General features: G+C 42.1%; 1 protein-coding gene and 1 pseudogene across 1 annotated transcript; both read left to right on the plus strand.

Moving 5' to 3' along the window:
- Positions 1-836: 836 nt before the first annotated feature.
- Positions 837-1,646, plus strand: LOC111970576 (olfactory receptor class A-like protein 1; annotated as a pseudogene).
- Positions 1,647-2,008: 362 nt separating this feature from the next.
- Positions 2,009-22,994, plus strand: LOC111969974 (protein PHTF1-like). The gene is made up of 17 exons (XM_023996397.2): positions 2,009-2,652; positions 2,861-2,974; positions 4,585-4,641; positions 4,720-4,789; positions 4,898-5,056; positions 6,248-6,422; positions 6,541-6,658; positions 15,122-15,277; positions 15,365-15,604; positions 15,684-15,812; positions 16,018-16,287; positions 16,397-16,528; positions 16,659-16,745; positions 16,917-17,072; positions 17,158-17,253; positions 17,386-17,511; positions 17,766-22,994. Exons 2-17 carry the CDS (start codon positions 2,945-2,947, stop codon positions 17,784-17,786), a joined length of 2,022 nt encoding a protein of 673 aa, XP_023852165.1. The 5' UTR covers positions 2,009-2,652; positions 2,861-2,944; the 3' UTR covers positions 17,787-22,994.
- The last annotated feature ends 1,028 nt before the right edge of the window (positions 22,995-24,022 follow it).

Here is a 24,022-nt window from a genome sequence, read left to right on the forward strand (position 1 = left end):
CTGAAAAGAAAAAACTCTTACTCTTGGTTACATTTTGTAGTGAGTCTTAGGAGGGGTGAAGTGAGTGTTCTAATGTTGTGCCCTAATAATCRCCACAGAGTACAACATGCTATATACTGAAATTAACCACACTGAATGACCAATACTGTGTTCACGTTTCTGTATTAATAGTCGCAGGTAAGGATATGCTTTCCGCAATCATTGTCCAATAATTTAGAGAGTGCAATAGGGAACATTTGTTCACAGTTGGTGTATGCATATGTAACCGATGTGAAATGGATAGCTAGTTAGCGATGGTGCGCGCTAATAGCCTTTCAAACGGTGACGTCACTCGCTTTGAGATCTTGAAGTAGTGGTTCCCCTTGCTCTGCAAGGGCCGCGGCTTTTGTGGAGCGATGGGTAACGATGCTTCGTYGGTGACTGTTGTTGATGTGTGCAGAGGGTCCCTGGTTCGCGCCCGGGTTGGGGCGAGGGGACGGACGTAAAGTTATACTGTTACATTGGTGCCGTGACCCGGATCACTGGTTGCTGCGGAAAAGGAGGAGGTCGAAAGGAGGGTGAATGTAACCGATGTGAAATGGCTAGCTAGTTAGCGGTGGTGCGCGCTAATAGCCTTTCAAARGGTGACGTCACTCGCTTTGAGACCTTGAAGTAGTGGTTCCCCTTGGGAAACGATGCTTCGTGGGTGACTGTTGTTGATGTGTGCAGACGGTCCCTGGTTCGCACCCGGGTCGGGGCGAGGGGACGGACATAAAGTTATACTGTTACACATAGGTCTGTTTAACAAACTTAATGTTTTGTCTCTATTCTTCAGCAAGGTACCCAAGTTAGGTATCATGTTGGATCTGTGTGTCACCATCAAAGAGGTGTCCTTCCTGCTGCAGACAGGGTTAGGGATCTTGGGGAACACTCTAGTGCTGCTGGCCTACACCCAGGTCTTCTGCTCTGAGCACATACTCATGCCTTTGGACATGATTCTCTGCCACCTCGCCTCCGTTGACCTGATGCTGCTCCCCAGGCCATGACTGTGTTTGGCCTGATCGACCTGCTGAATGACCCGGTGCAAGGTGGTCATTTACCCCTACCGCATCGCCCGGGCCCTGTCCACTTTCATCACTTGTATGCTCAGTGTGTTCCAGGCGGTGACCATCGCCCCTGCAGGTGGACTCTGTTTGTCCAGGCTTAAGGCCTGTCTCCCCAGCCTCATTGTGCCCACCTTAGCACGGCTGTGGCTCCTCAACATGGATGCATCACAGCGAAATGTTTCTCTATTGGTCTCTATTGGCCCGTGCAATGGCACCATGCCTGCCTTCACCCTGAATGTTGTATTCTTCCGCATAGACAATGTKATCTGGATTTACATGCTGACGGTTGTGGCTGACAAGAGGGTCTTCTTCTCCTCCTGTTATGCCTCTCGCAGTCCCATCTTCATCATCAGCTCCAATAAGAAGGTCAAGAGCAAGTTGGTGTGTSCTGCAGCCGACCATGAACAGCCATCAGCCGACACCCAGGACTTCAGTGACAATATCTCAAATGTAACCCAAGCTCTGGATAAACTTTATTTCCTTCTGGGGCTATTATACCACATGGATGGTCTTCTTGTGATTATTTTGTGTAATTATGTCTGTGTAGCCTACTTGCTATAGGCCTTCTATTTATTTGTGTAAATCATTGCAGTTTTCAGGATTTTAGATTTAACTAATGTGTGACATGAGGTTTGAAACTAGTAAGGGATTTATCATTCTATTGGACAAGCAGGAACTGTGAGGATAGACGACAAATACAGTACAATACAATAATGTAGACAAAAAACAACAGTAACAAAACATGTAAATAGTTATAAGTAATGCTATGGAAATCAACATCATGTAAAAATCTTTATTTTACTCTATGCATTGATGTTTATTCTAGAAGTCTAGAGTGGTAAAGCGTTCACTCTAGCCGAGCTGTCACAAGTTATTTATTATAATGTGGATATTCCACAGACCACACGCGGCACAGATTTGACAGTTCTGAAAATTGTCAACAAGCAGGCTAAAATGAATCGAATTAACCCGGATTTTTTTTTTTCGGGAAGAGCCGTGTCGGTTTGCATTTCTATGAATTCGCCTTGAAATACAACTGACAACGAGGTTTGCATTTGGAAAATCGTTTAAATAACTGAAATAAAATAAATTGCTCATAAATCTTTGCAATTCCCGCAGTCGAGATGCTGCTACCTGGTTAGCTGCGCGCCACTCCTGGGCTGAAGAAAAGCTGGCGAGCTAACTTTGCTTAATGGTAGCTAGCTAGCCTCTATTGCTAATATAGCACTACTGTACTGGTTTCTAGATTAGCTAAATGTGCCGCGAATCTGTTTACCTATTTTGAATGGTGGCAAATTTAGAAGTTGAAACGTGTTTTTGTACGAGTTGAAAAGTATAGCCTGGCTGAGGTTGCCTGAATGATGATGATGGCGAGGCAGAGCTAGCTAGTTTGCAATCCTATAACGTTACTGCGCCATCCCACTTGATACTGCTCCTGGATGAGGGTTCTAACAGTACAGACTGATCTTTTAATGTTTTTGGAATGATCTCTAGTATAGAGTTTCACCCGAATACAGTTGGACAATTGTATCACCTATCTTCAACCACATTATCCTTTGGCTTTGGGGTAAGTTTTAGTCAGTTGACTTTCTGTAGCCTATACAGCTAACAGTAGTTTTGTATTGAGTATAACAAATGTACATGCAGCACAATTAAAAACAGTTAGCAGTGATTATTTCTGGTATTGAGTGAACATGTTATGTGTGAATGCCCTTTGTACTCCACAATGGCTTTGTTTTTGCTTTCTCTAATGTTCTTTCCTTTGTTTTGWCAAGCCTGGGTTGCAGTCAGATCTTATCTGCCCCTGTGTCCCCTGGAAAATGACCTGACACAATCTTCATCACAGTCATAAAACAACAATGGCAAGAATAGCTTGGTATCAAGAGAAGGTAAGGGCCTCTTTACACTACTTTGACAACACAAACTAGGTCCAGGAGAGATACTTGTGTTGTGTAAAGAGACAGATCTAGATTCAAATCTCTTTAAGAGATGTCTCCCACACTACCACAACCGGCTGTGATTTGAGTGCCATAGGGCGGCGCACAATTGGSCCAGCGTCGTCCAGGTTTGGCCGGTGTAGGCCGTCATTGTAAATAAGAATTTGTTCTTAACTGACTTGCCTAAATAAAACCTCCGGAGGTATGTAAAACCAGTAGATGATATGCCATGTTCAAAACAACTGGTAACTCGGAAATCTCAGACTTCTGACTTGAGTGCGTTCAAGACAACTGGGAACTCAGAAAAAAAACTTGCTCCGACTGAGGAAAAATCCTTTTGAACAGTCATCCAACTCGGGAACTTGGGCCTCTTTCTAGAGCTCCGACTTTCCCATCTGTAGATCACTGACGTCATGATTTGACCTCGTATTTTTCTGTGTTACCAGTTGTCTGGAAAACTCCCAATGGCGCCTGAAGTATTTGAATTTGAAGCGTGCCATATTGGCAAAGATATTTGTAACTAACCMAAGATGGTTCATCTGTGTTGTTTACAGTGGGTGCAAATTAAGCATAGTGGGCAGATAAAGCAAGGAGGTGGGCAAAGCCAAGCACGAGCTAGCGAGATCCTGTTGGCTCGTTGTAGTATGTATTTGCATATTTCCATTTGGGAACGCCTCKTCTGTGAAGTGCGCGTGTGCACAAACTCAATTCAACCTTACACTCCTTCTAAACAACGCAATTTTTAAAAACTTTGGCAAAGTGTCAAGTCTATAAAACGCTCAATGGGGAATTCGAACTTACACCGCAAGTGGCAGTAGATGTCAGGACCTTGCCGCCTTACCACTGTGAGCTAACTGTGCAGAGACGTATTTGCCCACGATGCACATCATTTTATTATCAGAGCGTGCCAGTGGACTTCTGGTAAATATGCTTTAGTGAGAACGTGGTGGGATGTTTACCCACCCCCAAAATTAATATTTAGGAGATATTCCCCCCACCCACAACATCTCACCCGAATGAATATTTGTTAAGTTTGAAGGGGTCGAGCAAAGGCTGAAATTGGGGTTGAGAGTTACCCTTTAAGAAAAAGTCTCTCCCACACCACATGGCCCAACCCGAATTACCGTAATTGCCTTAATACAATTACACAGCGTTCTTGGTCTGTTAGACAAATTGAAAATMAAAGGCTTTTAAAATATCCACATATTTGTGAATCATTGCATTATTTAAGTGTGAAACACTGTGCAATATGGTTTAGATGAGAAGCTCCTGTATAGTTTCAATTTCTAGCGTTATTTTGGTTGTCTAAATACTATGGTGTTTACGGTATGCTAATAGCTGCACTCACATGAAGCAGGAATGTGGCTTTGGCCAAACTACATCCCAGGCTTGTGTAAATAGAAAAGTTGCAAATCTGATGTTGAAGAGAGATAGATCTCACTAGACATATTTTACTAGTGTAAATGGCCCCTAAGACATGCTAGAATTACTGACAATGTAATGAGGGTCTAAAATCCCCTACATGAGATGATACAAACTGAAGTGTGTCCATGTGTCAACAGATTGGTGCATATGATCAGCAGGTCTGGGAGAAATCTCTGGAGCAAGCAGAGTTTAATGTAAGTTCATGACATTTGGCCTAATATGCACACGTTTCTTATATAATCAGCATTTGTCACTAAGTGTCATCCCCACAGGGTATTGACAGTAAACCAAAGAGGTCTGGCCACATCAAGACAGACCTCATTGATGTTGACTTAGTAAGAGGTGAGTATCCATTTATTACAAGGTGTTATATCTTYTATCTTACACAATGTCACTTATTGGATGGATATGGTGCATGCAACACTATTGATTGGCTCTCTTCTATTCCAGGATCCACATTCAGCAAGGCCAAGCCAGATAGTCCATGGACAGCATTGACTCGTAAGGGTCTGGTCAGGGTGCTCCTCTTCCCCTTCTTTTTCCAATGGTGGATCCAGGTGACCTCCAGGTCCATCTCCACCTGTATCCTGGTGCTCTACTTGATGCAAGGTAAACTCGCATCTCACATTAACATTGCTTTAGGCATGGGTCAGATCATGCTTGTTGTCTACTGTTAACCTGTCTAGGACTGGGGTTCCACGTTCCGCTAGCGGAACCCCTCGCCAACAGCCAATAAAATTGCAGTGCGCCAAATACAAATCAACAGAAGTCTCATAAATCAAATTTCTCAAACATACAAGTATTGGGCACCATTTTAAAGATACAATTTCGTTAATCCAGCCACAGTGTCTGATTTCAAAAATGCTTTACAGCGAAAGCTCCACAAACGATTATGTTAGGTRACCACCAAGTCACAGAAAAACACAGCCATTTTTCTCTCCAAAGAGAGTAGTCACAAAAAGCACAAATAGAGATAAAGTTCATCACTAACCTTTGATGATCTTCATCAGATGACACTCATAGGACTTCATGTTACACAATACATGTATGTTTTGTTCGGTAAAGTTCATATTTATATCCAAAAATCTTATTTTACATTGGCGTGTTAGATTCAGTAGTTCCAAAACATGCAGTGATATTGCAGAGAGCCACATGAATTCACAGAAATACTCATAATAAACGTTGATGAAAATACGGCTATTATACATGAAACTTTAGATACACTTCTCCTGAATGCAACCGCTGTGTCAATTTTTTTTTTTTACTTTACGGAAAAGCATAATCTGAGAACGGCGCTCAGAGCCCAAACCAGCCAGAGAAATCTCCGCCATGTTGYGTAGTCAACATTATTCATAAATAGCATTAGAAATATTCGCTTACCTTTGATGATCTTCATCAGAATGCACTCCCAGGAATCGCAGTTCCACAATAAATGCTTGTTTTGTTCGATAATGTCCATAATTTATGTCCATTTATGTCCAATAGCTTCTTTTGTTAGGGAGTTTGGTAAACAATCCAAAAGCGCGATCTGGTCCATTCGGACGAAACGTTCAAAAAGTTATATTACAGGTCGAAGAAACTTGTCAAACTAAGTATAGAATCAATCTTTAGGATGTTTTTATCATAAAAGTTCAATATTGTTCCAACCGGAACAACCTCTCAAGTGAAAGCACGTYACTGAGAACGAGGCTGTAGGCAGACCCCTTAGTAAAACAGCTCCCATCCGGCCCCCCACTCTCTAAAGAGCAGGTTTCTACCATTTTTGGGTGGCCTGTTAACTTAATGGCTTTCTCTCTGCAGTGGCAGCATCAGTGTTGTACATGGAAGTTCCTGCAGCCAGTGCTAGTGAGCTATTTGGGCCCATGTGTCTGATGTTGTTGCTGGGGACAGTGCACTGCCAGATAGTGTCCACTGAGTCCAACCGGAGCCCCTCAGACAGCCCTGTGAGCAGCACCAGCCCTGCACGAAGGAGGAGGTTGTACTCTTACAGCATGTAACACACACACACTGCTGTGTGCTCACCCTTTTATACACTCTTGCAAACTGCTCTCACACTGTATAACATGTTCCCTCATTTCTCAACATTCATTCAGGCCAAGGAAGGGTAGAGGATTGAAGAGAACAGAGGGACAGGGGAARGACGGGGACACTGAGCTGCAGCCTTGGCAGCTGGAGGAAAACCAGAGGTTGTACAGATCAGAGGAGAGAAGGGTAAGGCCATACAAACAATGACCAGATCCTCTACATGAACATAAAGCAATAATTCATGTTTGTGAGTCAAGCAGTCYTTAACCCTTTACACTCTAGGAATTGGCCTATATGGATGGGGCTAAATTGAATTGTTTCTTACAGAAGAAATATGAAATGCATAACCATGGTAGCAATAGAAAGGGAATAGTTTGGAGATAATGGGGAAATTATTAGACCAAAGTTGAGGACACAACAGTTCACCGGACACAAGACTGAATCCAAACATTACACTGTTGATGTTATGTGCATTTTACATTTACTGTACTTTTTGCCACATTTGTTGATAGCGAAGTCTGAAAATACTCTTGATACATTCAGTAACATGATAAGAATATTCCTGCAAAATGTGCGGTAGGTGCAACATAAGACAACAAAAATGACAAGGGTTTGAATGAGAGGACTAACTGGTGTCTCCAAGTGGTGACACACCWCTCCAAAGTGTGTAGAGTTCCTAAATTGAAATGCACTTTTTTATGACTCAAAGAAGAGTCTTCAACTATAAGGTGCTTTTTTGAGCTCTCCTAGCTGTGCCGTTGAGGAACTAGAGCAAGCACACTTGTAGTTGTTTTGTTTGGAGCACAACAATGCATCCCTGCCATCACACAATCACTGTTGTTGTTTCATGCAATCCAAAAACAGCCCATTATAAATCGCAGTCTGGTTCAGTTGTGCATAATTTCAAAACGTGTTTTATTGCCAACATGACTAGCTAAGTTGTAAAATACGATCTTACAGTGTTTGACTTTCACAAGGCATTTCAGAMAAATAGATGGTAATTTTGGTCCCCATAGAAAGGAGTAATGAGTGCATTCAGGTGCATCTGTTCACAATAGACAAACAGGCTCTTTCTGTTCAGAACAACCCAGGGTATGACGCCATGTCATATTGTAACTGAACATCAAACATAGTGATCATAAACGTTGACACTCTATTAGGGCTGACCCCATTTAGTCGACTGGTCGATTGTTTGGTCGATAGGCTGTTGGTCGACCGAGATTTCTTTAGTCGAGCGGTTGCAATTGTGTTTTTTTCAATGTGCACAAAACACCTGTCTAATTCATGCCTGTCTCAGTTGACTAATCCACTGCGGTGGCCGCACGGATGGCACAATCCATCATTCTAAGACYTGATARTGAAATTGTATATGATTATGTAAGAATAATGGTGCAACACTAATAAATCAAATTTTAGTCCTGTCCAAATCTGCCATGTCAATAATTTGTACATGACAGGAAAGTAACAATTCCAGCCAGAATAACCTAATGTTTTTTGGTGAACTCCAAGGTCCTCTGACAATACTAGTCCCGTGCAAATCGACATCCCTATGTTTTGAGAGAAATGTCTGCGTTTGACAGGTGTTGCTCACGGTTTGAGCAAGTGAGCAAGAAAACAATAACTGCGTAGGCTAAAAATGAAGGGCCTACATGTATCAACTTTCACAGTGAATGKTTTTGTTCATATGTTTTGTGCGTATGAATTGAATATTGCCAAATGCACCTGTGAAGAATATTGCACCTATTTAATGTAACCCTTGGTTAATAGATCGCAAAGCAGCATACAACTGACCTAAACGTTTGAGAAGGATAAGTTCACTTTTGCATCCATAGCCTTAAAACACATCTACAGTGCAAGTGCACTGTTCAGCTCACATCTGAAGGCTGGGTGGCATTTAGGATGTCTACTGCAGATCGCTAAAATATCCMAATGATTATTATCACACTTCCTCAATTCAAATATTATGGCGACACTGTTATCGCCTGGACTTGTTGAAATATCTTTGTGTAGAAAAAAAACACTCCAGGCTTCCGTCATAACTGTACATTTAAAAAGAAAAAAAACATTTTAGAATTACAGGGGGCAGTTTGGAAAAAATGTATCCCGTCCTAGTCGTCCTCTGGAATAACAGACATTCTGGGGTAATAATTACATAACCAACGTTCTCTAGTAATACTAGTCCTGTGCGAAATAGGGCTTAACCTAATTGTCTAAGAAAATTGAGGAGCCAGCAAACTCCAACCTAATTAGGTCTATAATCAACAGCCTAACTGTTAAATGTGCCTGGCTTTATACATCATCCATATACAGGATAAGACCCAGATGCAGACCGTTCGAATCACAGATGTTTATTAACAAAACGGGGCAGGCAGACGACAGGTCAAGGGCAGGCAGAGGTTGGTAATCCAGGGCAGAGTCAGACAGGTACAGAACAGCACGTGGGTTCGGGGCAGGCAGAGTAGTCAAAACTGGAAAAACTAGAAAAACAAGGGCTAGAGAGAAACGGGAGTATGGGAAAAACATGCTGGTAGGCTTGATGAGACAAGACAAACTGGCAACAGACAAACAGAAAACTCGGGTATAAATGCACAGGGGATAATGGGGGAAATGAGCGACACCTGGAAGGGAGTGGAGACAAACACAAGACAGGTGAAACAGATCAGGGTGTGACAGTACCAGTCTAAAGTTTGGACACACCTACTCATTCAAGGGTTTTTCTTTATTTTTACTTTTTTCAACYTTGTAGAATTATAGTGAAGACATCAAAACTATGAACTAACACATATGGAATCATATAGTAACCGACAATGTTAAGCAAATCAAAATGCATTTTATATTAGAGATTCTTCAAAGTAGCCACCCTTTGCCTTGATGACAGCTTTACACACTCTTGGCATTCTCTCAACCAGCTTCACCTTGAATGCTTTTCCAACAGACTTGAAGGAGTTCCCACATATGCTGAGCACTTGTTGGCTGCTTTTCCTTTACTCTGCGGTCCAACTCATCCCAAACCATCTCAATTGGGTTGAGGTTGGGTGATTGGAGGCCAGGTCATCTGATGCAGCACTCCATCACTCTCCTTCTGGTCAAATAGCCCTTACACAACCTGGAGGTGTGTTTTGGGTTATTGCCCTTTTGATAAACAAATGAGCGCAAACCAGATGGGATGGCGTATCACTGCAGAATGCTGTGGTACTCATGCTGGTTAAGTGTCCCTTGAATTCTAAATAAATCACGGACCGTGTCACCAGCAAAGCACCATCACARCTCCTCCATGCTTCATGGTGGGAACCACACGTGCGGTGATCATCCGTTCACCTACTCTATGTCTCACAACGTCACGGCGGTTGTAACCAAAAATCTCCAATTTGGATTTACTAGACCAAAGGACAGATTTCCACCGGTCTAATGTCCATTGCTCGTGTTTCTTGGCCAAGCAAGTCTCTTCTTATTATTGGTGTCCTTTAGTAGTGGTTTCTTTGCAGCAATTCGACCATGAAGGTCTGATTCATGTAGTCTCCTCTGAACAGTTGATGTTGAGATGTGTCTGTTACTTGAACTTTGAAGCATTTATTTGGGCTGCAATCTGAGGCTAGTAACTCTAATGAACTTATCCTCTGCAGCAGAGGTAACTCTGGGTCTTACTTTCCTGTGGCGGTCCTCATGAGAGTCAGGTTCATCATAGCGCTTGATGGTTTTTGCGGATGCACTTGAAGAAACTTTCAAAGTTCTTGAAATTTTACATATTGACTGACCTTAAAGTAATTATGGACTGTTTCTTTTTTGCTTATTTGAGCTGTTCTTGCCATAATATGGACTTGGTCTTTTACCAAATAAGGCTATATTTTGTATACCACCCCTACCTTGTCACAACACAACTGATTGGCTCAAATGCATTGAGAAGAAAATAAATTCCACAGATTAACTTTTAACAGGGCACACTTGTTAACTGAAATGCATTCATGAAGCTGGTTGAGAATGCCATGAGTGTGCAAAGCTGTCATCAAGGCAAAGGGTGGCTGCTTTTTGGTTACTACATGATTCCAGGTGTGTTATTTCATAGTTTTGATGTCTTCACTATTATTCTACAATGTAGAAAATAGTAAAAATAAAGAAAAACCCTTGAATGAGTAGGTGTATTCAAACTTTTGACTGGTACTGTATATCTACAGAAATAAGGCAGATCTTGCTTCTGTTGACTGTTTGAGTGTTTGTTTAATAGCCTACTGATTCCGTGAGCACCAAGCCTCATGCAACGGCAAAATGACGGATAAAGAAATTTCACAGATTTGGCTGTTTTTAATATTTGCTATGCCCTTAATAAAGGCTTTACAATTGTTTTCCGTTAGAACAGACTGGTATTACTTATAATTTATTTAGTGTTGTTTACACTGTTCCAACAGGCAGAACATGTATATTGTAATCTAACAGCACCTGTTTGTCACACATAATATCCACGCAGCTCTCGCTCCTATACCCTCCTTTTTCTTGATTTCCTTCTTATTGTTATTATTACAATTGTTATTATGATCATCTTTATAATAATAACTAATGTCGTTATCATTAGTAGGCTTTGTAAAGTAGCCTTGTATACCCAGCCATCGAGCTGTAGGCCTAAGACTACGTCCGGTTCAGTCTTAATACCGTAATTTACTTCGGCCTATATTTCAATACAGGCTACTGTATCAATCAGTCATTAATTTGTTCATGCCGTCACACAGCATATGAGACATTCATGCTTTGAAATGCAATCAAGCATTTTAGTTTTAAAATTGAATAACAAAGGGAGCTTTGAATAATTAGCCTATGCAATAAATAAACCGCAATTCACGAATGCATGTAACTGTTTTTAGTCTGCTGTAATAAAGGCTTTGTATATCTTTTTCTTCCTTAGAACAGACTCTCTGGTACACTTATTCATTTAGTGTTGTTTACACTGTTCCAAATGGTCAGAAAAAATTATATTGTAATCTAACAGCAACTTTTTGGCAATCCTAATACTCATGCAGCACTTGCTTCTATACCCTTCTTTTTCTTGATCTCCAGTAGTTTACATAACTAAGTCAAATGTCTTCCACAGATCTGACTTCCCCTTTCCCTCCTGAGCAACCAGTAAACATTTGCTCGTTTCGAGTTTCTTTTTCACGTTCTCTGCATCCATTTTGCTGTCAATATTACTGTGTTCGGAGTTTATAATCAATTTATTGATGTGATTATGATAGGCTATAGGTCAGGCACTATTGGTCACATGCATGTGATGCTTACATGTTTCACGTAAAGAGAGCAAGGATCCTAAACAAATTGGGATTTCGGGAAAGGACATTTTAAATCGGAAACAAGTAAGAAACTAACACTTGCTGTGTTGTGGTGCCTTTTCACTGCATTAGGGAGGAGAGCTTGACAACGTGCGCAAGTCACACAGGCACTCGCTGTCATTATTTTTAACACAGTGTGACCATCTGGCTCTTTCATGAGTAATTTGCGTGTCTTAATTATTTTATCAAACAGTGTGCCTACAGTGCATACAGTTGAAGTCGGAAGTTTACATACACTTAGGTTGGAGTCATTAACTTGTTTTTCAACCACTCCACAAATTTCTTGTTAACAAACTATAATTTTGGCAAGTCGGTTAGGACATCTACTTTGTGCATGACACAAGTAATTCTTCCAACAATTGTTTACAGACAGATTATTTCACTGTATCACAATTCCAGTGGGTCAGAAGTTTACATACACTAAGTTGACTCTGCCTTTAAACAGTTTGGAAAATTCCTTGATGCCATGGCTTTAGAAGCTTCTGATAGGCTAATTGACATAATTTGAGTCAATTGGAGGTGTACCTGTGGATGTATTTCAAGGCCTACCTTCAAACTGAGTGCCTCTGCTTGACATCATGGGAAAATCAAAAGAAATGAGCAAAGACCTCAYAAAATAATTGTAGACCTCCACAAGTCTGGCTCATCCTTGGGAGCAATTTCCAAATGCCTGAAGGTACCATGTTCATCTTTACAAACAATAGTACACAAGTATAAACACCATGGAACCACGTAGCCGTCATACCGCTCAGGAAGGAGACGCGTTCTGTCTCCTAGAGATGAACGTACTTTGGTGCGAAAAGTGCAAATCAATCCCAAAACAACAGCAAAGGACCCTGTGAAGATGCTGAAGGGAACAGGTACAAAAGTATCTATATCCACAGTAAAACGAGTCCTATATCGACATAACCTGAAAGGCCGCTCAGCAAGGAAGAAGCCACTGCTCCAAAACCGCCATAGAAAATCAAGACTACGGTTTGCAACTGCACATGGGGACAAAGATCTTACTTTTTGGAGAAATGTCCTCTGGTCTGATGAAACAAAAATAGAACTGTTTGGCCATAATGACCATCGTTATGTTTGGAGGAAAAAGGGGGAGGCTTGCAAGCCGAAGAACACAATCCCAACCGTGAAGCACGGGGGTGGCAGCATCATGTTGTGGGTGTGCTTTGCTGCAGGAGGGATTGGTGCACTTCACAAAATAGATGGGTCATGAGGAAGGGAAATTTATGTGGATGTTTTGAAGCAACATCTCWAYACATCAGTCAGGAAGTTAAAGCTTGGTCGCAAATGGGTCTTCCAAATGGACAATGACCCCAAGCATACTTCCAAAGTTGTGGCAAATGGCRTAAGGACAACAAAGTCAAGGTATTGGAGTGGCCATCACAAAGCCCTGACCTCATCCTATCGAGAATTTGTGGGCAGAACTGAAAAAGCGTGTGCGACCAAGGAGGCCTACAAACCTGACTCAGTTACACCAGCTCTGTCTGGAGGAATGGGCCAAAATTCACCCAACTTATTGTGGGACGCTTGTGGAAGGCTGCCTGAAACATTTGACCCAAGTTAAACAATTTTAAGGCAATGCTACCGAATACTAATTGAGTGTATGTAAACTTCTGACCCACTGGGAATGTGATGAAAMAAATCAAATCTGAAATAAATAATTCTCTCTACTATTATTCTGACATTTCACATTCTTAAAATAAAGTGGTGATCCTAACTGACCTAAGACAGGGATTTTTTTTACTAGGATTAAATGTCAGGAATTGTGAAACTGAGTTTAAATGTATTTGTCTAAGGTGTATGTAAACTTCCGACTTCAACTGTATGTCGATGGTTTTAAAAAAGAGTGGGAGTCCCCGGTGCACAACTGAGCAAGAGGACAAGTACATTAGAGTATCTAGTTTGAGAAACAGACGCCTCACAAGTCCTCAACTGGCAGCTTCATTAAATAGTACCCGCAAAACACCAGTCTCAACGTCAACAGTGAAGAGGCGACTCCGGGATGCTGGCCTTCTAGGCAGAGTTGCAAAGAAAAAGCCATATCTCAGACTGGCCAATAAAAATAAAAGATTAAGATGGGCAAAAGAACTCAGACACTGGACAGAGGAACTCTGCCTAGAAGGCCAGCATCCCGGAGTCGCCTCTTCACTGTTGACGTTGAGACTGGTGTTTTGCGGGTAGTTTCTTGGCAAGTTCTCGCATGGAATAGCCTTTATTTCTCAGAACAAGAATAGAGTGACGAGTTTCCTTAGAAAGCTCTTTGTTTCTGGCCAATTTGAGCTTCGAACCCACAAATCTGATKTTATGCTCCAGATAATCAACTAGTCTAGAGAAGGCCAGTTTCATTGRTTCTTTAATCAGCACAACACTTTTCAGCTGTGCTAACATAATTGCAAAAGCATTTTCAAATGATCAATTAGCCTTTTTAAAATGATAAACTTGGATTAGCTAACACAACGTGCCATTGGAACACAGGAGTGATGGTTGCTGATAATGGGCCTCTGTACGCCTATGTAGATATTCCATTAAAAATCAGCTGTTTCCAGCTACAATTGTCATTAACAATGTCTACACTGTATTTCTGATCAATTMTATGTTATTTTAATGGACCAAAAATMTGCTTTTCTTTCAAAAACAAGGACATTTCTAAGTGATCCCAAACCTTTGAACAGTAGTATATATGGAAATATAAATTTAAAACATTTTCAACCAATCGATTGGTCGAAAGAACAGGACGACTCTCGGGGACAGCCTTACACTGTATATGACATGAGTTTAAATTAAATGGAAATGTGAAGTTCACATTTGGATTCACGGGTGTTTGGCTTGCTTGTATGACATCAAAGCGGTATTAATATAATTTATTAACATCTCATCAAGTCCTCTTAATTTACAGCATTTCCCTCACTCAGCGGGGAGGGATGTGTGCAACTTTTTGATGCACTAGGTGTTCAAGTTCAGAACAGCTGTCAGTCAAAACCTATAAAGCACTGTGAAGCGCAGAGCCTGAGCTCTGACAATTTATAGCATGTTACTGTACAGCCACTGCATTCAAATTTAGGTGCTTATCAGTGCCCAAATCTGCAATTTTGACCCGTATAAGGTTAGAGTGTTAAGGGCTACCAGAGTTCCAAAAGTTCCTATTTTCATGTGTGTGGGGAATCTCAAAATGTATTTGTTACTTTTTGTGTTGCCTGAGCAAATGTGTCTAGCAGGTTGTAAGGCTGGGCGGGGCTTTTAAGGGGTTTTGTCTGTGATTGACATTTTGGCTACCAAGGTGGTGTTGCTGTTTATCCTGCGGGTTCTATTGTTGATTGTGATGCTGTTCCAGAACAACCAGAGAAAGTCAGGCTTTGGGGCCTCTGACGAACTTTCCAGTGAGGAGGATGAGGAAGAAAAACTACCTACTGGTGTAGCTGGAACTATACCTGCCTCTGTCCTCAGGAAGAGACGCCTTCACTCCTTCTCAAACCCCTCATCACCTCAGGTAAACCTTAAGAGGCAGTGAGTCCTGCTCTGTTTATTGTAGCCAGAGTGAAAGGGGGACATTTAGTTTGACCTATTATTTGCACAGGAGGAAAGTAGTGGAGGTGCCATGGACACTAAGGTGAAACCTCATGAAGTGGAGCGCCTTAGGACTGAAGTCTCACGCCCGGCTTCTGACACAGATGACACAATATGGGAGGAGCTTCTTCAGGGGCCTGACACCGCCTCCACTGGCAGCAGTGACAGTGAGGGGGACGGGCGATGCGGCCCTGGCCTGACCCTCCCTCCGTTCACCACTCTCAGCAGTGATGATGAGACCCTGCTGCAGGTGGGTCCGTCCACAAGGACTCACTTTAATCACAGAAAGGGTAAGTATATATCAGCTCACCAGCTTTCTCTCCTGACAGGGCCATCTATCGTGGCTGCAGGCGTGCCACCCATCCAGWGACCGGGTCAGTGTCATCATCTGGGAGCAGGGGGAGTGCAAGAAAGCAGATATGTCAGTACTGGAGATCAGTGGGATCATCCTCACACGGGTACACCTCCTATGACCACTTCATTACACACTGATGCCTTTTTGGTAGAATTAACACACATCCAATACAGAGGGAATGCTGGTCTGTAATGCTTTAGGACTGGAAAGGGATTCTGTCTGATTCTATTTATAGAAACACTATTAGGGCTGTGTACTCTGTGCTCCATGCCACTCTCCTCCTAACAGAGGTCATTTCTCCTGTGTAGGTGAAGGTGGTGGAGCAGGGCATGGGTTACCTAGCCCTGGGGGGGTTGTTCACTGCCACACTGGCACTGCTTCCTTTTGTCTTCCGCCTGGCACAGCAGCTGGACATGAAGCGCCTGAGCTCCCTGTCCCTGGTAGAGCTGGCTGTCATGGTGGTGGGGCCGCCCAACACCCAGATCTACGCCTTCTTCTTCATCACCACCGTGGAGAGGCTTTGCCTCACAGGACTCTTCTTCTTCATGATGTGTGTGGCAGAGAGGACCTACAAACAGGTCAGCATGTAGGTCCCACTGTACTGTAGTAGACAAACCACTACAAAACAAACATGCTGGAAATTGTGTGGCTGACATACGTTTTTGCGTGGTTCTCTTTCAACAACAGCGGCTTGTTTTCGCTAAACTCTTCAACCACATCACCTCAGCACGAAAGGCTAAGAAGTGGGAAATCCCCCATTTCAGGCTGAAGAATGTTAGGAACATAAAGATGTGGCTGTCGCTCCGCTCCTTCCTCAAGGTCTGACTTACTCTCACTACTCCTATGACTTTTTTAGGTATACTTCAGTGTATGGCTTTGACCAGTAGGGGGTGATTAATGTCTTACCCTCATTGATTAATGTCTTACCCTTTTTTCCCGTTCATCACAGAGACGTGGGCCCCAGCGTTCCGTTGATGTCATCGTCTCCTCCATCTTCCTCCTGGCCCTCTCCATCGCCTTCATCCTGTGTACACAGGTCAGACATATTGATAAGAAAGAGTGTGTGTATCTCTGATAATTACACAGGATTCCAGGAAACACCATGATTTACCTTCCCCTTGTTATGAATGGGCATTGGTTAAGGTCCAACCTGTAGAAACTCAATCGATGAAAGATCGAGTACTCTTTTTCTATCTCTAACTCCCAGCTCCTGAACAGTCACCACACCTTCCTGGACTCGGAGACAAACTGGGAGCTCATGGTGTGGGGTTCCTCTCTCATCCTCTTCCTGCTCCGCCTGGCCACCCTGGGCTCCGAGACCAACTGTAAATACAGCAACGTGTCAGTGCTGCTGACGGAACAGGTGAGGCTCCCTACAACACACACACGTGCACATGCAGACAGACCACTTTAATACTTTCAGTAATGCATCTCCTCAATTCTTTCAGATCAACTTGTATCTTAAGATGGAAAAGAAGCCCAACAAGAAAGAAATGTTGAACATAGTGAACAATGTTCTGAAGCTTGCAACAAAATTAATGAAAGTAAGCATGTCTTTAAACTTTATCCATATTATGAATATTTGGACTTAGTCACATCTTCTGGGCTGGTAGTTGTTTATTCAGCATTACGTGCAGTGAAAGCATCTCTAGCTTTTAATACAAACCCTTTCACAGGAGCTTGACACCCCCTTCCGACTGCTGGGTCTGACTGTGAACCCTCTTATCTACAACATCACACGTGTGGTCATCCTGTCTGCAGTCTCCGCTGTGGTCAGCGATCTGCTCGGCTTCAACATCAGAGTGAGTGGAGACACTTCTAATACCACAGTGCTGTAGCAGAACACTGATATGTGGTGGAGCACAATTGGCCCAGCGTTTGATCTTAATTTACTTGCCTAGTTAAATAAATTTTAAAAAATTAAACACTGTTTACCAAACAGTGATTCTTCACCTCTGTCAGAGTTGTTTTCCTCCTAGTACATTTGTATTAACTTCCAAAAGTGAGTATATGTGCTGTGTTTTTAAATGCACCCTCCTTCTTGTCTCTTCTACAGCTGTGGAAGATCAAACCTTAATGCTAAACCACTAACTGTTGGACAATGGAGACTGCCAACTCCTACCATCCACAGCTTGCTATCTGTGCAAAGTGTGCAAATCTACTGAGTGATCGCCTATGCATCTCAGTGCCTTCCCTCCCAGGAACATTGAACTTTCAATCACACAATACCATTGTGGTCATACACAAGCGTGAACTCTTGACAATGAATGATATACACATCCTTGACTACTACATCTGCTGCAGCAGTTCCAGTAACCCAGTGCCTGAATCTGGAATGTCCCTGGAKCTGACCACTTCCTGGCTCTCACATGGAGAAACAGTAGCCAATGGGTGCCTTCTGAACATGGAGAAATTTGCTGGCCATTTGAATGTAAACCATTTTAAGATATGGAGAAAGGATGGAATAGGAAACAAGAATTAACAAAATTCTTATAAAAGAATTGGACATTCCAGTGTGGTTTGACATGTACACTGAACAAAAATATAAACGCAACATGCAACAATTTCAAAGATATTATATTATAGTTCATATAAGGAAATCAGTCAATTGAAATAAATTAATTAGGCCCTAATCTATGGATTTCACATGACTGGGAATACAGATATGCATCTGTTGGTCACAGATACCTTAAAAAAAGGTTGGGGCGTGGATCAGAAAACCGGTCAGTATCTGGTGTGACCGCCATTTGCCTCATGCAGCGCGACACATCTCCTTTGCATAGAGTGGATCAGGCTGTTGATTGTGGCCTGTGGAATGTTGTCCCACTCCTCTTCATTGTCTGTGCGAAGTTGCTGGATATTGGCAGGAACTGGAACATGCTGTCGTACATGTCGATCAAGAGCATCCCAAACATGCTCAATGGGTGAAATGTCTGGTGAGTATGCAGGCCATGGAAGAACTTGGACATTTTTAGCTTCCAGGAATTGTGTACAGATCCTTGCGGCATGGGCCATGCATTATCACGCTGAAACATGAGGTGATGGCAGTGGATGAATGGCACGACAATGGGCCTCAGGATCTCATCATGGTATCTCTGCATTCAAATTGCCATTGATGATGTGCAATTGTGTTCGTTGTCCGTAGCTTATACCTGCCCATACCATAACCCGACCGCCACCATGGATTTCACATGGATTTCTCTCTGTTCACAACGTTGACATCAGCAAGCCACTCACCCACACAATGCCATACACGCTGTCTGCCATCTGCCCGTTACAGTTTAAACCGGGATTCATCTGTGAAGAGCACACTTTCCCAGTGTGCCAGTGGCCATCGAAAGTGAGCATTTGCCCACTGAAGTTGGTTACGATGCCAAACTGCAATCAGGTCAAGACCCTGGTGAGGATGACGAGTTGTWCAACTGATTTCATTCAACTAAAATGTCTTCCTCATTAACCRAACCCCTCTGAATCAGCGCTTCCGTGAGACGGTTTCTGACAGTTTGTGCAGAAATTCTTTGATTGTGCAAACCCACAGTTTCATCAGCTGTCCGGGTGGCTAGTGTCAGACGATCCCGCAGGTGAAGAAACTGGATGTGGAGGTCCTGGGCTGGCGTGATAACACATGGTTTACAGTTGGGAGGCCGGTTGGATGTACTGCCAAATTCTCTAAAACGGCGTTGGAGGCTTCTTATGGTAGAGGAATGAACATTAAATTCTCTGGCACCAGCTCTGGTGGACTTTCCTGCAGTCAGCTTGACATTTCCTGGCCTTTATATTGTCCCCAGCACAAGGTGCACATGTGTAATGATCATGCTGTTTAATCAGCTTCTTGATATGCCACACGTGTCAGGTGGATGGATTGTCTAGGTAAAGGAAAAATGCTTACTAACAGGGATGTAAACAAATTTGTGCAAAAAAWTTGAGAGAAATACGCTTTTTGTGTGTTTTTTAAATTTCAGATCACGAAACATGGGACCAACACTTTACATGTTGCGTTTATATTTTTGTTTAGTATACATGTACTCTCTCAAACACAGCTGGTAGATTATGTAGAAATCTATAGATCTTCAAAATGGATTACTGAACTAACTTAATTACGTATTTTCTTTTCAATAGGATATATTAAACTCTACTCTGATTGTATTTTGTGATATGTAAGGGAATTTAATATAGATTTTATGGGGGCTTTATTTATTTATGGGTTTTCAGTATTTCATTACTGACATACAGTGCATTCAGAAAGTATTCACACTCTTTGACTTTTTCCACATGTTGTTGTGTAACAGCCTGAATGTAAAAGTTTAAATTTAGATATTGTCAAACTGGCCTACACACAATACCCCATACTGTCAAAGTGTAACTATGTTTGTAGACATTTTTACAAATGAACTAAAAATATAAAAACTGGAATGTCTTGACATAAGTATTCAACCCCTTTGTTATGGCAAGCATAAATACAAAGGCACTTATTGATAGATGGGTAAAAACAAAATGAAAAGCAGACATTGAATATCTCTTTGAGCATGGTGAAGTTATTAATTACACTTTGGATGGTGTATTAATACACCCAGTCACTACAAAGATACAGGAATGGAAAGAAAGAAATGGAATAGAGCCTGGTTCAGTCTGCTTTCCACCAGACACTGGGAGACAAATTCACCTTTCAGCAGGACAGTAACCGAAAGCACAAGTCCAAATAAACACTGGAGTTGCTTACCAATACCACATTGAGTGTTCCTGATTGGCCTAGTTACAGTTTTGACTTAAATCGGCTTGAAAATCTATGGCAAGATTTGAAAATGGTTGTCTTGCAATGATCAACAACCAACTTGACAAAAATAATAATGTGCAAATATTCTACGATCCAGTTGTGCAAGGCTCTTAGAGCCTTACCCAGAAAGACACAACTGTAATTGTTGCCAAAGGTGATTCTAACATGTATTGACTCAGGCAGTTGAATGCTTATGATGTAATCAAGATACTTTTATATATCTAGTGTATGTGGACACACCTTCAAATTAGGTGATTCAGCTATTTCAGCCACACCCGTTGCTGACAGGTGTATAAAATCGAGCACGAGCCATGCAATCTCCATAGACACACATTGGCAGTAAAATGGCCGTACTAAAGAGCTCCATGACTTTCAACATGGCACCGTCATGGGATGCCCCGGTCAACTCGAAGTGCTGTTTTTGTGAAGTGTAAAAGTCTAGGAGCAATAACTGCTCAGCCGTGAAGTGGTAGGCCACACAAGCTCACAGAACGGGACTACCGAGTGCTGAAGCGCGTAGGGCATAAAAGTCGCCTGTCCTCTTTTGCAACATTCATTACCGAGTTCCAAACTACCTCTGGAGGCAACGTCAGCACAAGAACTGTTGGTCGGGAGCTTCATAAAATGGGTTTCCATGGCCAAGCAGCCGCACACAAGCCCAAGATCACCATGCGTTGGCTGGAGTGGTGTAAAGCTCGCCGCCATTGAACTCTGGAGCAGTGGAAACGCTTTCTCTGGAGTGATGAATCCCTTCACCCTCTGCATAGTATCAACTGTAAAGTTGTGTGGTGGAGGAATAATAGTCTGGGGTTGTTTTTCATGGTTTGGGCTAGGCCCCTTAGTTCCAGTGAAGGGAAATCTTAACGCTACAGCATACAATGACATTCTGGACAATTCTGTGCTTCCAACTTTGTGTCAACAGTTTGGGGAAGGCCCTTTCTTGTTTCAGCATGACAATGCCCCCATGCACAAAGCGAGGTCCACACACAAATGGTTTGTCGAGATCGGTGTGTAAGAAATTGACTGGCCTGCACAGAGCCCTGACCTCAACCCCTTCGGACCCCTTTGGGATGAATTGGAATGCCGACTGCGAGCCAGGCCTAATCGCCAGACATCTGTGCCTGACCTCACTAATGCTCTTGTGGCTGAGTATTTTTATTTTATTGTATTTAACTTTATTTAACTAGGCAACTAGAAGCAAGTCCCTGCAGCAATGTTCCAACATCTAGTGGAAAGCCTTCCCAGATGAGTGGAGGCTGTTATAGCAGCAAGGGGGGAACAACTCCATATTAATGCTCATGACTTTGGAATGAGATGTTCGGCGAGCAGGTGTCCACATCCTTTTGGTCATGCAGTGTATCTTTCCTCATGCAACTTCATCTAACTTGATATGGCTTCATCTAAATAGATTAAAATGTCCACATGTATAATATCAACCAATCAGATACTTTTATCTTAGCAGTCTCATCTTTAGTATTTGTCCTATAATTGAAAACCATCCGTCTCACATTTCCATCAGATATTTCTAGTCAGAGAATGAATGTATCATTCTTGTTCTAAAGAGAGCTGATTATCCAATGAGACTGTACTTGGATACTTTTGGTCATGTAGTGTTTATATTTTTCATTAATGTTTTGCAAATGTTAGAATTTTTATTCCACTTTGACATTACAGAGTAGTTTGTGTAGATCAGTGACAAAAAAAGTCAATTAAATCCATTTTAATCCCACCTTATTAACAACAATGTGTAAAAAGTCAATGGGTGTGAATACTTTCTGAAGGCACTGTAACTGGTTTTAATGTCTAGGAATGGTACCCATAGATTGTACCCTTTGGACCGCCATCATCAGCAATGTGCAACTGCAGCCCGCAATTTAGTGTGTTCCTGCATGTGGACATTCCTGCACAGTGGCGGTCAGTACCGTTTATGATGAGGGAGACCCATTTTTCCCCCCATGAGCATGGCCTTATTTCTATTACAGCATGTTGGATGACTGTCATTCATATTCCATTAACCCTGTTCAATATAACATCGATAGGTTTAGGCTACTACATGATACTTTAATTTTCCCAATACCCATCATGAGGTTGCTACAACCTAGCCTATGAATGAAAGTTTACAATGTAGATGCACACAAGTCAAGAGAGAAATTTGAGATGACAGACAGGGACACATTCAATACTGCCTTGCACACTCTTGCCTACATTTAGTTTATCTAGGGTGTAATAATTAGTCCAACAGTTGCAAATGAGAATTTCTATTGGACAATTTCAGGTATTTTTATCCCTGTTTTGTTTGCTTCCATTTAAGAAATGTTTTTTCAACAGAATTGGCAGAATGAATACACACCTGATCACGCATAAACACAGTTCACTTTCATAGCAGCTACATTGTATTCCTTCTCGCCTCTATGCATTCTCCTCTCACCTTTTCCCTTCGTTTGTGGACTTCAATGAGCAACACATCCATCAGCTGTATGTGACCAGGCGAATAAACGTTTCCAAGCCAAACCATGTCATAACCGCTACACACAGTCTACATCAATGTCCCCATATTAGCTAAAGTAACGTTCTAGTCAACATAGCTAATAGAACTAATACATTAGTAAACCTGCTACAATCATGCAGTAAAGTTAGTGTATAGTCAGTAAGCAGTTACACCGGCGGCCCCTGGTGGCAATACATTAATAAAACCAAAAGCTTACCTTGACTTGGAAGAGTTCCAGTGTTGTGTTGGATAGTCATAGCCAGCTAGCTAACATAGCATCCCGCTGTTTGAGTAACTAAACTAGCCAGCTGCCTTTGCTAGCTAAGTAAGTGAAACTGAAAGTGAAAAAAATGGACTCTCTCTCTCTTGCTTCTCCTTCATTTTTGAAGAAATTAATTTGTTGAAAACTGTTCAATTATTGTCTTTCTCTCTCTTTGAGTCAACTACTCACCACATTTTATGCACTGCAGGGCTAGCTAGCTGTAGCTTATGCGTTCAGTACTAGATTCATTCTCTGATCCTTTGATTGGGTGGACATGTCAGTTCATGCTGCAAGAGCTCTGATCGGTTGGAGGATGTCCTCCGGAACCTGTCATAATTACTGTGTAAGTCTATGGAAGGGGGTGAGAACCAAGAGCCTACTAGGTTTTGTATTGAAGCCAATGTACCAAGAAGAGGACGGAAGCTAGCTGTCCCCCGGCTACACCATGGTGCTACCCAAGAGTGCTGTTGAGGCTACTGTAGATCTTCATTGCAAAACAGTGTGTTTTAATCATTTATCTGGTGACATGAATATGTTTAGTATGGTGTTATCTAACTTTTATCTAAATGTTTTAATGTTTTACCATTTTTATGAAATTCACTGAGGAGGATGGTCCTCCCCTTCCTCCTCTGAGGAGCCTCCACTGTTCCTGCAGGAACTCCACCCTCGAGCATCCCATGTTCTGCTAAGCAAATGCACAAATAGTATAGTTTGATAAAGACCTTCAATAGGCTGATGATTGTATTATTACTGCTGTCTGGTCAATGCATATAATCCGATTTTTACTGC

Source organism: Salvelinus sp. IW2-2015, linkage group LG11 (assembly GCF_002910315.2).
Source record: "Salvelinus sp. IW2-2015 linkage group LG11, ASM291031v2, whole genome shotgun sequence".
Classification (NCBI taxonomy): domain Eukaryota; kingdom Metazoa; phylum Chordata; class Actinopteri; order Salmoniformes; family Salmonidae; genus Salvelinus; species Salvelinus sp. IW2-2015.